This window comes from Belonocnema kinseyi, chromosome 8 (genome assembly GCF_010883055.1).
Source record: "Belonocnema kinseyi isolate 2016_QV_RU_SX_M_011 chromosome 8, B_treatae_v1, whole genome shotgun sequence".
Taxonomy (NCBI): Eukaryota; Metazoa; Arthropoda; class Insecta; order Hymenoptera; family Cynipidae; genus Belonocnema; species Belonocnema kinseyi.
In genome coordinates, this window is record NC_046664.1 from 126,789,585 (window position 1) to 126,805,376 (window position 15,792).

Sequence of the window (15,792 nt, forward strand, 5' to 3'; positions counted from 1 at the left end):
GTTATAAAAACACGTAAACTCAGAAGATGTGGACTGTGACTGCACCATATATCTAGTCGGAAGTGGTGCTGACTGAAAACAGATGATTTGGAGCGATTCGCGTGCCATTTGTTGGTCATTCTAAGGACTTATTGAACTACCCTCGTATTATGAGGCTGGAAAATATAACTTAGGGTTTTTTTTTAAGGAAGGTTGTGTAATTATTTTTAATTTGTGACATTTCACCCACGCTTAGGACGAAACACATGCTTTGCACCAAACGGAAAACGAGATTAACGTTAGTGCGCGCTTCGGTGATTTTTAGAAACTTGTAACAAAGGGAAAACGTGCACGAATCTCTCAAAAGCCACGTAAAAATCTAGATAAATACCTGAACTGAGAATATCTATCCGGAAAGTCATAACAGTGAACAAGTTTAAACTGCATTTTAAAATATTCAAAACTGTTTGTTCAAATGACAAACGCGCGCATACTCGCAAGTTAACGCTTGCCAATATTTAATTATGGATTATTTTTGCCTGTCATAATTTTTTATTTATTTGACTAACAGTTTAAAAAGTTAAATACATTCATAAAGATAGGCGTGGGAGACAAGTTAACGTTCCATCCAGATATCGAACTACACACGGTGGACTTGGTTTGAGCTAAACCAAAAAGGGATTTTCACCGCTCTTTTTTCTTCTATAATCATTTGAGTGATGCCTGATGATTATTTCTCAGACTCTGTCATTTAGCATATAAAAAACTATCTAAACGTTAGACTCTGTTATTTCAGTAAATTTCAGTTTTCATCAGTTTAAAAAAATATTTGTGACATATCGCTAGGAAAGGGATTTTGGGAATAAAAAATTGATAGTTTTAAAATCATTCTTTCATATTAAAAAAGAGTTAAATTTTTATCTGCAAAATTATAATTGTTTTTAAACTGCACGCTGAGGCATGAATCACCTATTTCGATGCGTGCAGACGCCCTAAAAATCCAGTCTCACTATTTTCTACACATATTTGAGTTCTGCGGAGGGAATGGATTTCGGAGCTTATTCCCACTCACTGATTTTTTGACTTCGATTGTTTCTTCAATCGCTTCTACTGAAAATTCACCTGCTAACCTTAAGGTCCCTTTCCTCGCGATACGTTACATATAAATAATCTGATAAAACGTCAATGATGGATGAACTGTAGCGAAAAAACCTTTTCGAGATTCAAAATTTTCTCGTCAAGCAACCTTCGGGAATGGCCTGCACATAACTGAACAAAGTGGTGACCCTTATTAGGTAAGAATCCAGAGGGAAATTACAAAGGTATACTATTTCTCCTGATAAAATGGGGATTTAAGCTACGCACCACTGCACTTATCAAAAAAATAATGCAGTAATCCAAAGGTTCAAATACAATCAACGAGTAAAAGAAATTTTGAGAACGAAGGATTTCGAGGAAGGTAAACAAAAATTCTGATATTTTTTATACATTTCAGAGTGCGTGGGTGGATAAAACGCAGCCTTCACGAACTTAAAACTATTGCCAGATAGTTCTTGCACTGATTTAAGAACGTTCTAAATGAAGGGAGTATCAACTTGTACCTAAAATATCCGGCTATGTTCATACTTAAATTTCAGTACACGGTTCAGTCGACTTAAATAACTAAAAACAGGATTCACCATTTTCGGCAGTTGTTGGCTGCCATAAAAAGTGCGGTTTCCAGGAACCCTACGAAGGGTTGCCGTCGTTACGGTTCTGGTTCGTTACGGCTCGTCGTTCACACTAGAGGGTCTGAATTTTTTCTACTCGAATTTAAAACACATTTTACTTACAATTTTAAATTACCATGAAGGACTAGGGAACAGTCAACCCAAACTTAGAAGATTCACATTTCTTGTAATTCTTACCGCACCTTTATTTGAATCTCGGACGGTTTGAATAAGCCACTTAAAATCATTACTGAACCACGCAGTGCCAATAATGAGCCGGATAAATCCTTAAAGATGAATAGCGTTGGAACCTAGCGCAATCTAGGAATTCATGACCGTATTGAGTTTTTCGGTAAACTTAGCATGTTTTTTATACGGCTCCCTAATTACAATGAAAAATTAAATGTCAATTCTAATACAGAGCCAGATGTTTTTTGACGAAATTCAGGCTTATATCTTATATTTTTTCAAATTCTATACAAATTATTGATGAGAATCATTAATGTTTGACTTTAGAAATTATCACAATCATTACGACATAGTGACAATATGATTCAAAATCAAAATACCGATTATATTTTCTGTGAAAATTATACCATCCGTTAATATTTGTTTATTTGATAAGCCAAATATATGGACAAATTCACATTTTAGGAGTTTTCACATTAACACAGAAACAAATGCATATTAGGTGAGTTTTTACGCAAAAAATCGTTGTTTTCTTCTGCATTTGCTGAAGTTATATTGCACATGACCTTTCGTGAAAAAATGTTCCTATTCATTAATATTTTTATATTTTATGAACAAATTTCACACAAAGAAATGCATATTTTGGGCATTTTCAAGCACAAATAAATCGTTTTTTCATCTGACCTTGCTAAAATCATATTAAAAATGTAGCTACGAATTATTATTTGTTCATTATATAAAGAAATTATATAAACAAATGCACGGTTCGTACTTTTTCAAGCAAAAAAAAATCGTTTTTTTCTTCTGACCTCTATGAAATTATATTTCGAATGCCGTTTAAGGTTAAATGGTACGAGTAACTTCCTTCGATCAGTGTGTGCAAAACCACGCCCAAAATAATGGATGAATTGAAATTTTTTTGCATTGTAAAATATTAAACGTAATCTATGGCGGGATTCTCTTAAAAATCCAAATTATTAATAATTTCTTTGAAATAAAATGTTAGTTCATATAATTTCGAAAAGTTTTGATGCTCAAATAACGAGAAGCTCGCCATGCGGAAAGTAGCAATGAACATATCATAAGCGGAAAAAGATTGATTTATTAATTTATTTAGACGCCGTTTTGCACAAACCAAAACAAAATAAATGAAGCGAAATAGTGTAGAACAACCGGTGTTTAGTTCCTTTATTTACCGCCAGTGGTCCCTGCTGATCTATTTTTGTATCGCAGATCGATAGTTGAGCAAATATAATTAATTTCCTTTATTTATGAATTAATGAACTCATAATTTAAAGTTCAATGTCTTATTAATTCATATTTTAAACAAAACTTCAGCTTACCCAGTAATAAGCGCAGTATAGAGAAAAATTAATATTTTCAGATTTCAGCGCAAAAGTAAAGATTATTCTATTATTTTCAATGCGCGATTTTTCCATCTGTCTAAAATGCCACCATAAGAATAAGATACCTCCCGATCTTATTCACTTTTTTTTTCCATAGCGACCGCCACACAGTTTTCTATTTTCCCAAAGAGAACGTGTTTTCAATATATTTAGTTCCTTCTAATTGTACTAGCAAAGTACGCCACAGAGATACTTTTTATTTCTCAGAAGTGGCCATATTTTGATTTTATTTAATTTCTTCTAATTAGTTTACAAAATATGTGTATTAAGTTTGTTTTAATTTCTTCATGCGGAATGTAAGTTCTGAAATTTTAATTCTAACCAATTCAACTCTTCTTCTCTAGAGATAAAATTATTTAAATTCACACATTTGAAGAGATTTCTTTGGTGCATTTTTTAAGACGTTTGAATACAGTATTAAATAATAAATAAATTTAAATTTGAATATTTTTCGAATTTATAAGTTATAAAAAGATTTAATAATGAAAAATAGGTTAAATAAATGCTTTTGTTAAATTTTACTAAGTCGATTGAGAGGAATAGGATTTGCACTTTTTCTGTTCCCGTTGGGGGATTTGTAGACGGAGGAAAAATCGCGAATTCATAGGAATACAAATTCTTAATTTTTCTTAATTGAACGCTTGTTACCGGCTATACACCTAGAATGGTAAAAAAATGGATTTTTTTATTTTTGTGTTTTCTGGACCATTAAGGCCTTAGGAATGTCTGGTGAAAATTTGGAGAAAAAAATCGAAGAAATAAAGATACAGTGCACCCCTCTGCTTCCGCAGAGGCGTGCCTCTTACTCATTGCACAACTTTTAATCGCGTTTTTTTCGAAACCATATTTTTGAAATCGGTGAGCACAATAACTCGAAAACCACCGTACCGATATATATGTGTGTGTGTGTGTTTGTGCGTGTGTGTATAGACAGTCACCTCAAGAATATATATACAGTAGACGTTATCACCCCATATATAACGTCAAATTTCACGTGATATAATAATACATCGGTAACTCTAAAAGTTTCTGGACTGAGATGGTAGAAACATTGAAGTGCATACAGATTGCGTTAAACAATTTTTTTTTCTTATTTACTCCAGAAGCTTTCAGAGTAACCTGCGTATTTTTGTGGATTTTAAAGAACTGATTCAATAGAGGGGAAGTATTTCGTAGGGTTTCTAGGATTTCAAGACATTTCCAGTTTTTTTGGAAAAAACCTTCTTTATTCATAATGTGTCCACTAAGGGTTTGATGACTTCCATTCCTTATAATCTTTCCGTTTATATATATACTCATGTAATATTGTGAATTAAATTAAATGGAAAATTAAAAATGTTCTCGAAAGTGAGTACTTTCATTTAGAAAAAAGTTATTCTAACAATTCGTGTAGATTTTCTAAAAAAAAAAACTCACGAAAATCGCATTTTTTTCGCGCATCCAGGTGTATATTCCCCCTTAATAGGAAAAGAGATAGGGCGAAGAGGGGAAGTAGTGAGGAGAAAATAGCAACAGGGTCCACCCTTAAAAATTCAACAATGTTTAAAGAGGGAATAGGGAAAAGGAAAGGCTGAATAAAATAGAACAAAGAATAGAAAAGAAAGAGAGGGAAGAAAGAAAAAGAAACATAGTGATAAAGGGTATATGATAAGAAGGGAAGGAGCTAAAGTAAGGGGTGTACGAAGTACTAAAAGGGATTGATGCTAAGGTAGAGATAGAGGAAATGCAGAATGTAGGAAGGGAAGAGCGAAGAGGGGAGATAATGGTACTGGTGAAACTAAAAAAATGGGAACATAAGAGGGAGGTGATGACAAAGAAGAGGTTATTATATGGAAGCTCAGAGAGAATAGAGGATGATTTGATATGGGCAGAAAGGAAGATGCAATATAAATTAAGGAAAATAGCGGAAGAGGAAAGAAAAAAGGGAAAGAGAACATGGGTTAAGTATGGGAGAATACAGATAGACGGCGTATGGTGGGATTGGGATGAAGAAAGAGAAGAGATAGCAAGAAATGAAGTGTCGGAAAACTAGGTGAGAAAGGAACGGGAGATCATAAAATAAGAAATAGTAAGAAGCAAAGAGACGAAAAAAGAAAGTAGGGAAGAATGGAAGATATGTTACTGGAATATTGCAGGATTAGAGAGAAAGGATAGGGAGTTTATGGGAAATTTGACACAATGAGATATAGTAATAATGAAGGAGACTTTGATAGATAAATAGGGATGGGAAAGAGTAAGGGGAAGGTTACTAAGAGGTTACTAATGGCAAGTTCAAAATGCAAAGAGGAAGAATAAGAAGAGCAGAGCAATGGAAGGAATGGTGATGGGAGTAAGAAACGAATGTATAATAGGGAAAGACCAGAAACACCGGAAACAAAAAAAAGGAGGATTAATAGTAAAAGAGGTAAAGATAGGAGGAGAAGAGTGGGAGGTAGTAGGGGTTTATGTTAACGGTGATATGCAGAAGAAAGCAGAGGAGATAAAAGAAATGAATAAAGAAAATAAAGAAGAGATTAGGCTGATAATAGGTGGGGATTTCAATGCAAGAACAGGGGACAGAGGAGGAAGGGAATGGGGAGAAGAGAGAGGAAGAAACTCCAAAGATAAGGTACTAAATAGAGAGGAAAAAAAGTTGTTGAAGAGTTTGGAGGAGTTGGGATGGTTTATCTTAAACGGAAATATAAAGGTAGATGAAAAAGGAGAATATACACGCTCAGGAGGTGAAAGGGGGACAGTAATTGAGTATGTGATGATTTGAAGATTTGGAAACACCAAATCAAACCATTCTTCGACCGACAATGCAATAATGAATTGTAGAAAAATTATGTCTTCTCTCTTACGGCCACGGCAAAATAAAAACAAATTAGAGCTATCAATTCAACTCCATTTATTTTTAGAACAAAAATTAAAACTTTGACGACGTTTCGGCATCACTGTGTGCTTTTTTCAGAGTATCTCAGTTTAAAACGATTTGTAAGCTAAACAACAATCATTCCAATTTTGGAGTCAATACGTGTCCATTTTTTTGTGTCATAATTAAAAATAGTTAATACGTTATTCAAGTTTAAAAAAGAAAGACTGCAAACAATTATTGAGGATGAGTAAAAAGAGAAAGCCTCATAAAATTGAAGAGGCTTTTTTCCTCTTAAAAAATACATTATGAACGATTATGAAACCGTTCTAAGTATTTTGGAAACAACGACGAACAGATAACTAGGACCCAGAATAATTCTTATAAATAATATTAATATTGATAAAAAATGTAACTATTTTGTTGAAAACCCGTATATTTAAAGTAGAAATTTCTTTTATAACTGAACAACTAAATATATACGTTAAAGAGTTATTATTGTAGCCAAAAATTAGTCTCTTCAGTTGAAATTTCAACTACTTTGGTCTGCAAATTGATTCATTGTGTTTTTAGTTAAACAGTAACGTTTCTAACAACATATTGAACTTTTTGATTTTCGAATAAACATTCGTTACGAATTAAACAATATTTTTTGTAAATTCATATCTTTTGTGAAAAATGTGTCTTTTTGGGTGTAAAATGAAGTGTATTCGTTGAAAATTCCACGCCTTCTTTCAAAGTTGAAGTGAATTGAAGTAAGTTCATTTTATTTTTTTAGAATTTAACTTTTACTTCAAATAAAAAGGTTTTGCTCGGCTAACAATTTATTTTATAATTTCCAATTTAATTATTGCCGTTCAAGGTTCATCATTTCATTTTAAAAGTAATTTCTTTAATTAAAAATTAAATTTTTTAGAAGTTCGTTTTGCAGGCGTCTTCCAACAGCATCGTCTATTTGTTAAAAATAGTTTCTATAATCGGCATAATCGCATTTCGATATTTCAAATTATTCACTACTAAACCAACGTACAAATCTTTTACTATGGGGAAAATAAATTTGAGCATTTTGACTCTAGCCATAACCGGTTTAACCGGTTATGGCTAGATACTCCTTCGATACTCCTTCTGCCGAAGGAGTATCGAAAACCCGAGCCGATATATCGATTTCCCGATACAAAGACGTCTTGAGCTAAAACCGACACGATCCAAACCCGATACCGGAGGATGGGGTCGAGTCGGGATCGTGTTGATATCAGGAAATATCGCTCGACGGCATCACGAGCCGTGAACGAACAGAAAGAAGCGTATCTGAAAAAGTTGAACATTAAAGGGCTTATCGATGCCGATATAATTAAACTATAAAATTATTATAGGGACAAGAAGAGAACAGTAAAAATATTTGTTAAAGAATAGCAAGGGTTAAATAGTATATGATGCGGACGAAGTAAAAGACGATCATCGGGCCATTGCATGAACTTATTTAAGGTCTAGCTACGGAACAGCATAACAGCGAGATATAAAGTGATACGTAGAAAAACCCAGTTAAAAGAATTAGAGTCTCTGATGATAGTAATATCATTAAAAACCTAAATACCAGCGAGACTGCTGGTATAGATTGCATTCACGCAGAAATGCTTTAATACGGTGGCGAATATATACCTCGAAAGGTTTGCGAATTGATAAATTTATATTTTAAGATGGAGGGTGTTCCAGATGACTGGAGAATCACGATGATCACCTAAAATAAAACGAAAAGGGGAATGAAGACAACTGCAATAATTACAGAGGCATCAGCTTGCTAAGTATCATAAACAAAATATATCCAAAAATACTTATAAATAGGATAATGAAAATAACAGTAGAAAAAATCTGAGAAATCTAATGTTGATTTATGCGATTATCTCATCTTGGTTGTTTATTATATTCATTGACAAGGGTCTAGGAATGTCCCACTTCGAAGAAGAAGATGCAGTCTTAAGCATGTCATAACTCAAAAACTAAAATTTTAATACATTTTTGCCAAAGAAAGTTTTAATTTTTTTATACGGCCTCGTAAAAGTACGGACATGTAGTCCTGGGACATCCTGTATACCATAAATATATAATCATATAATTATAACTATTATTATATAATATAATAATTATTATATAATATTATGTGATATACAGGGTGTCCCACGAGTGTTGCCGTTCCTTGTAATGGCGGAACAAAACAAAAAGATTCAAATCGAAATATCCCCAAAATTGTTTCGGTCTGGTGCGCATTAGGGGGGGGGGGGGGGACTAAAGGGCAGTGAAATTGTATGTAGGTGAACCCCTAGTTGCAAGTGTTCGTGCGACACCCAAAAGGAATTTCCCCTACCGCGGTATCTTCACCATGTTTCGAGCGTTAAAAATATAAAAATATAAATATAAAATGCCATTACGAATGGGTTTATATGCTTAAATCGCATGGGCTGAGTTCGATTTTCCAAAAAATTAATTCTCTTATTGAAACGTATTCGAGATCAAATAGTGCCTTCACCCAAAATTTGCTGCATGGAAAAAATGAAAATGTAGGCTAAGTTCACGGAAATTGGTTGAGCGTTACACAAATAATTTCAGTCAGTCTAGATAATTCGTACACTATTGCAAATAATCATTGACCGTCCAAACTATTAACCCTGATTTATGTACCATACAATTAAATGTTTCAATTCTAGGCATTCTTCCGAAAGAATGGAATTCTTTTCAACTATTTCCAAATTCATCACCAATTTCAACGGTTTAACTACTCGTCAATGACGATTTACACGTTTTTTTTAATTCTGAAAAATTCTGTGGACGTCTTTGAATTCAGTTAAAACCTTTTAAAACTATTTTAAATTCTCTTAAAATCTTTAGAATTCACGTTTAATTGCTGTAAATTCCTTCGTGGCTTTTGAATTTTGCAGAATTGCCTAGATTTCTTAGATTTCACAGGTAATCTTTGGGATTTTTCAAAAAGATTTAAAGGGAATTCTCTTAAAATATTTAGGATATATTTTTTATATACTCATCACATTTTTTATCTACACATCACTTGCCGCATTTCGTGAACGTGTTTAGTAGCGAAGCACCAGACCATGAGTACCTGTGAGTTTAAGGTGGACCAACATATAATAAGAAAATAAAAAATTTATATAACGCTACGCAAGTAGTTCTTGCGTTGGCGTCGCGATAGGACTTAACCGGTCGTCGCATGAGTTTGACGGCTTTGTTGCCTATAGCAATGTTACTGACAGCGTTTCCCATGCCAGACAGACAAAGAACAAAGAGGAACTTGACGAAGAGCAACGCCAACACATATCATTTATCATGGCGAGTATTGTAAGTATTTTGATACGATTTTCACTTCCAGAGGATCGTCGGGGCGCCCATAGAGCCCCCGCTGAAGGCCACATCATGCTGAACAATGAGTACGTTCAGCTGCGAGGTGGTCAGGAAGACCTCACTTATCAAATAGCTGTCTAGAAAAAACATCCATCAAACATCTGCCAACCACCTAAACACAAATACCGTGGAAGAGCATTAAGTGGGATATCACTATGAAAGTAGAATTGGTATGTATCTGTTACGAAAGTGCGAAGTATGAAACCAAAAGCAAAAAGGTATGCAACTTTAGGGCGGCGTTTGCCGCAAAGTATCCTATTATACAGAAGGTTTCAGTTAAACGATTCATAGGCAAGATGAAGGACATAAAAAAGAATCTTCTTATCTCAGAAAACCGAGTAAGACTGTTTCGGTTATAGAAAAGAAGTGGAAGAAGACAACAAAATCGAACCTTTCAGGCAGATGAAAGGTTTGATCGTCAACTGAGTTTAAAGCAAAATAACCAGCAAGACACCGAAGTCCCTCAGTTTGAAAGATATGACGAACTACTGGTCCGATGTTTTGGAAAAAACTAGCAAAAGCAATTTGGACAACGTATGGTTCCAACTAGAAAAAGCAAGAACTAGCAATAACCATGAATTGGAGTTAACTAACATCACAGCTTTTCGAGGGTTTTAAAAAATACAAGTAACTGGAAAGCTGCAGTACATGATAATAAGAAACGTCATCAACTCACCCATCTTCTATACATGCGTCACCTGAAGGTTTACGCTTCAGGTCGGACCAGAAATTGCAGCAAGTGATTGATATCACAAAACAGTTTTCCAATGATATCCACATTGAGTTTGGACTAGATAAATGTAGAACAGTGCATTTAACCTGAGGAGAATTTGGGACCGCAGATCTAGAGAATGATTACGAGAATGACATCAAAGCAATGGCTGAGGGGGAGTCATATAAATACCTGGGTATTCTCGAATATAAGGGCGTTAAACATACAATGGTTAAGAACGGCCTAACGGCAGTATTCACAACAAAACTCAGATTGAATCTAAACAGTTTCCTTACTTCAGAAAACAAGATCAGGACAATCAACACCTATGTCATCCCGGTCCTTACGTACTCCTTTGAGCTCCTCAAATCGTCGAACACCGACCTTGAATAATTTAACCGAACCAACCGCGTACAAATGACGAAGCACCGAATGCACCACAGTGATTTGGCAATTGAAGAGGTAGTTCTACCATGACATAGAGAAGGTAAGGTCTTTGTAGATTACAGAAAACTGTTTAAGTCACAAGCTATACAGTTGCAAAATTATTTTCACAGGAAGCTACGTATTACGCTTTACACCACAGATGGTCATCTCTGGGAAAAAAATATATGGGCGTATAATGAAGATGCGGATCTCCATTACATGCACTTATATCTTTTTCCAGAGGAGACCCTGACTATTCGAGCAGAAACCATAGAGGAATTAGAAATGCAACCGAGAAAAAAAGCCATCCACGGCTCTAATACGGATTTAATATTTGGCTGAAAAAAGCGTCCTGTTTCCAGAAACGAAAGGATTCGTCACCGCGATTCAGGATAGGATTGTCAGTACTACAAATTATAGCAAACACGTAATACATTAAGACGTGGTTGACCGGTGCCGATTACGATAAGATACAAACAAATCCATCGAGCACTATGGTGGTTGTCGCGGTATCGGATATAGAATGTTTCCCAATTCTATATTAGCTTCGAAAAGTAACATTCAAAGCCCATAAGAATAGAAAACAAATTATTTATGCCGTAAATGTGTCACTGACGTCAGCGAACTGAAGATATGGCAACGTTGCATCCGCTCCATATGCTCTAGTTTATGCGCGACTTTCTAAGAATACACGTTCTCTTAAACGCCGTGGCTAACGTAGCAGCGCGAAGTTGCCAAACTTATGACTGAGACTGTGTGAGTCAATAACAAGTCGTACAGTTCTTTCAATTGACTTGCTCCGTACCGAGGGTACTTCCTACCTCACTAACCTGGTTAAGAAGCGCGGCCTTCATTTTTGGACCCTAAAAACGAGTCTAAAAACTATAATCTATCACCATCACTGTAATTTTTCGGTTTCCCAGCCCAGTGGCCATCCTTGTTATGAACGAGGAAACGTAAGTATTTTAAATTCGAAAAAATTAATTTGAAATAAAATATACAAGATACGCAGTGATTTAAACGATAATAAGTAATCCGACTCACACTTCTGCAATAAGACGAGAACTATGACTTGAGTGAGGTTGAACATTATCAACAAAGCATCCACTTCAACAGCGTGACTACAAATAAAAAATGCTAGGTTCTCCTCCAAGCAACATTAGATAAATTTTTCAATATTCACAGAATCCATAATAAAACGCCGGCGATCGAGATTGTAATTATGCATTTTATTAAATGTATGTATGTATATATATCTATATATGTATAGTTTAATTTCAATACTATATACGAAATATAATAACATTAAACTCAATTACTGGTTTGTGCTTACGGTGAATACGAAAACCGTTTGACAAGCACATAGAAAAAATGGTGAAAACTACGTAGTTTAATTATTTAATAATTCCGTACTCTAATGCATTTAATTAACATCGGTAATTTCGTGATTCCTTTTGTTCCTTTCTTTTTTCTAATTAACCAACAAATAAATACACAGTTTATATTAATTTATTATACAACATTGTAAAAATTCGATTTTAATGTTGCACGTTGCAGCTGTCGAGAATAGAGGTTTTTTCTTTAGGGAGTTTGACGAATGCCAAGCATTTAGCGTTAGCTCCTTGGTAAGGCTGCTCCTTTTTAATAACGGCGTTGTAGATGGTCGTTCGATGCTGCTCCTGTGACAGCAGGCAGCCTGCCCGGGCTAATCCACAAAACTCTGCTCCACGCAAGCCTTCACTCGCTTCTCGTATTCGCGTCGGTTTTCTTTGTACAGTTGGGCTGCCATTGAGTTGGCAGGCGAATTCGGGTTCGGATCACTTAACAGCGACTGCAACCACACAAGTCGTACTTATTAAAATATATCTTGCAAAAATTTATTTTAATTGATTTAATATTATGTCAACAGTTATTTTATATTAAGGAAAGTTACGTTGTAACAAGTTTTAACAAGTAGTAGATTCTATGACACTCATTCGCCAGTCGAAAGTCAAGTGGATTAAAATAAGTTTAGCAGCTACTCCCTACTGGACTTTGCATAATTGCAACCGCTGTTAAGGTGAGGTTAAAGTATTTAAAATATTAATTTTCAGGTCCACGTGAATTGCAAATTTAGTTCGAATGTTTTGGACTGAATCCACCTGGTTTTATATTTAACAAAATTTATTTGAATCCACTACCTGTTTTATTTAAAAGTTTCAAATAACATTTTAAAAATTCGGTCCAATTTATTATGCAAGTTTCCATTGAAAAAGAGCCTTATGTTCAGGGATTCGAACGAAATTAAGGGTCATTTTCAGATATTTTCCAATTATTTCATAAAATTACATATAATTTACCTGAAAATAATGCCAAGTATGAAAACTCACTAAAAAATAACGCAGCTACTGAGTTCGAATCCCTGCTTATATTTATAAAATCATTATGAATTTAAATCAGCCATACACACGAAGAAAAATATCCGGTTGGTCGAACAATAGTTTAGTTGTTTCAAATAAATTTTTGTATCGCTACACAGGGTGTCCAGGCTCAAATGTCTGGACTTATGTAGCTATATAAAAACATAAAAATAAATCGAAAATTCCTTTTCAAAAAATCAGTTAAAGGTTTAGTTTTTGAGTTATAAAACATCTAGGCTGGACCAATTATTATTACGCTATACGCAGCCGTGAGTACGTGAGTGGGGGTGAAACATAGTGTTATTGAAGCAAGTTCCGAAGTGGGGCTCGCGCCGGGAGAACAGCTGTCTCTACACTACGTTGGATTCCCGTTCCACACGAAGAAAGGGAACAACCAATCGCAGTGTTCATTTACGTAACCTAATGTTTTTGAGTGCTACAGAGATGTATCGCACAGCCGTTTTGAGGGGTGCAAATGCCAAACTTTTTAAATAATAAGTAAATTATTACAGTTTTTTTACACCTACTTCCTCCCCTATTTACAATCTTTCCTTCTGCATTCCTCTTCTTCTCCATCTTACCTAACACCCCCTTCACCCATGCTACTGCCCCTTTGTCTCCCCTTTTATGCAATAATACCACCATGCTTATCCCACTCCTTTCCATGCTTTCACACTACTCCAACCAGTGCTCCATTTTTGCATCCCCCTTCCCGCACAATTCACACACCCTCTTCTCTCTAAAAAGCCAGAACCTATTAAAATTCTCCATGCATCCGCATCTCACTCTCGCTGAAGTTCCTCACTTCCTTGCTCTCCTTTCTCACCTCGTGCATACTTCTCTCTTCATTTATCTGCTATCCACTCGTTCCAAAATACCTTTACCTTTCCACTTCCATCTCCGCACCCCCACGTCTATTTTCCTTCAGCCACTAACACTCCCTAACCAGCTTACTTCCCCCCTCTTCCAAACGTTTCTCCTCATATTCACACGCTCGACTTCCCGTTATAATCCTTAAACTCGTTCTTTTTGTCTCCCCCCTGACAATATAGTTCGGCAAATTCCTGGCCAACCCCAGTGCCCACTTTACATACCTATCCTGTATCCTATTTACCTCCTCGCTTATCTTCCAGCCCCACATCTCCACTCCACATACCATCTGCGAACAACCTCTTTTCTAGCCTCCACACGTGCTTAATCACCACATTTGCCCTTCTCACTCTCTGTTTTATATGACCATCCGCTCCCCCATTTCTTCAAAACAGGAAGCTCAGGTACAAAAACTCTTTCACCTCCTGTACCGCTTTTCCCTTCCACTTCCACTTCCTCTTCCACTCCCCTCCCTTATCCCTCCCATCTCCTTTCCTAAACACCATAACCTTTGACGTGTCCGAACTTAACTCTAAATTATTTTTGTCCAAGTATCTTTTCAACCTTTTCATAATATCATTTAAAGCATCTTCGCTCTTTGCTAGCAGCACTATGTCATCTGCATATGCGAGTGACCATATCCTGACTCCTCCCACCCTAACTGATCCTATCACTCCGGCATCTAGCTTATTTTCCATATCCGCGATTAAAATTGCTGAAAGCGTTATGCTAAGCAAGCACCATTATTTCCCCCCCCCCCCCCTCTACATGCAGAAACCCTCAGAGATTCTCCGCCTCCTCTCACGCTAACTTTCGTCTCCTCATATACTTCCTTTACCCTCTCGATCAGGCCTCTCTCCACTCCCCTGTCTTCCATTGCCTCTCACAACCTCCCCCTATCCACCGAAGGGAACGCGCCTTTTAGACCTACAAAAAACGCGTACACTTTGGCACTATTTTTGAACAGTTCTCTATCCACCAAGTGCTGTAAGACGTAAATGTTGTCAATAGTACTCTTTCCCTCCCTAAAGGCCGCCTGCGTCTCGGGCAATATTCCTTTCCCTTTCATCTTGTATGCCAAAAGGCCACGCTTTGTTTTCTACCCCGTACAGCCCTGTTGCCTTAGACCTTTTCAAATTCCTTATCTGCTTCTCTATCTCCTCGTTATTCGGCTTTTACGGAGTTTGTGTGGAATGTGTGAATGGTGTATGAGGGTGGAAACCTAGGTGAGTAGGGTTGTGAGAGGTAAATTGGAGAATTAAAAATTAATTTTCATTGTGGTTTTGGGGTGGAATTTGGCTAAATAGGGAAAGTGAGGTTAGGTTGGCAAGGGAGCGGGGTAGTTTTGTGGTTAGAAGTTTGGGCCTTCGTGTTGGTCAAGGGTAGTTCTCGTAGTGCTGGATGATGCTAGGGGAGAGGAAGGGGTGTATGCAGGGACTGTGAGGGGTAAAATAGTGCAAAAAAGGGAAATTTCGGGACGGTCGGCGACAGCGGCCTTGAGAGACATCTGTTATCTGCAGTAGATACTTTTTTGCAAATATAGGTCCCAGTCACCGACGGAAGAGCGGGAGATGATCAGCGAGAGTAACGGCAGTGCTGCTAGTGAATTCGAAAGAGAGAAAATTTCCAACAGACCACAAAGGCCAACTGTGCCTGGCCCGGTGTCGAGTAGCGCATCAGGGAGAGCAAAAAATAGGAACGAAGGAAGCGATAAGGTGAGGGAGAGAGCGTCTAGCGCAATTGAGGAGGAGGATGTCTTAAAGAGGAAAAGAGACCGCACAGAGAATCCGGTGAGAAGCGCGCTAGAGATTCCCTTTAAAACAAGCAAACAAGCATGTAA

The 15,792-nt window shown here is 36.4% G+C and overlaps 1 protein-coding gene across 3 annotated transcripts in view; it reads right to left on the reverse strand.

Moving 5' to 3' along the window:
• LOC117177638 (ubiquitin-conjugating enzyme E2-17 kDa) overlaps positions 1-15,792 on the reverse strand; it is a 262,017-nt gene that overhangs the window by 106,089 nt on the left and 140,136 nt on the right. Inside the window, exon 4 of one of the 3 annotated variants that reach the window (XM_033368432.1) lies at positions 12,066-12,514. The exons of the other annotated variants lie outside the window; for them this stretch is intronic. Coding sequence (XP_033224323.1) covers positions 12,389-12,514 — 126 coding nt within the window. The 3' untranslated portion in view covers positions 12,066-12,388. Of the gene's footprint in view, positions 1-12,065; positions 12,515-15,792 lie in introns of those variants that run through there. 3 annotated transcript variants of the gene reach the window in all.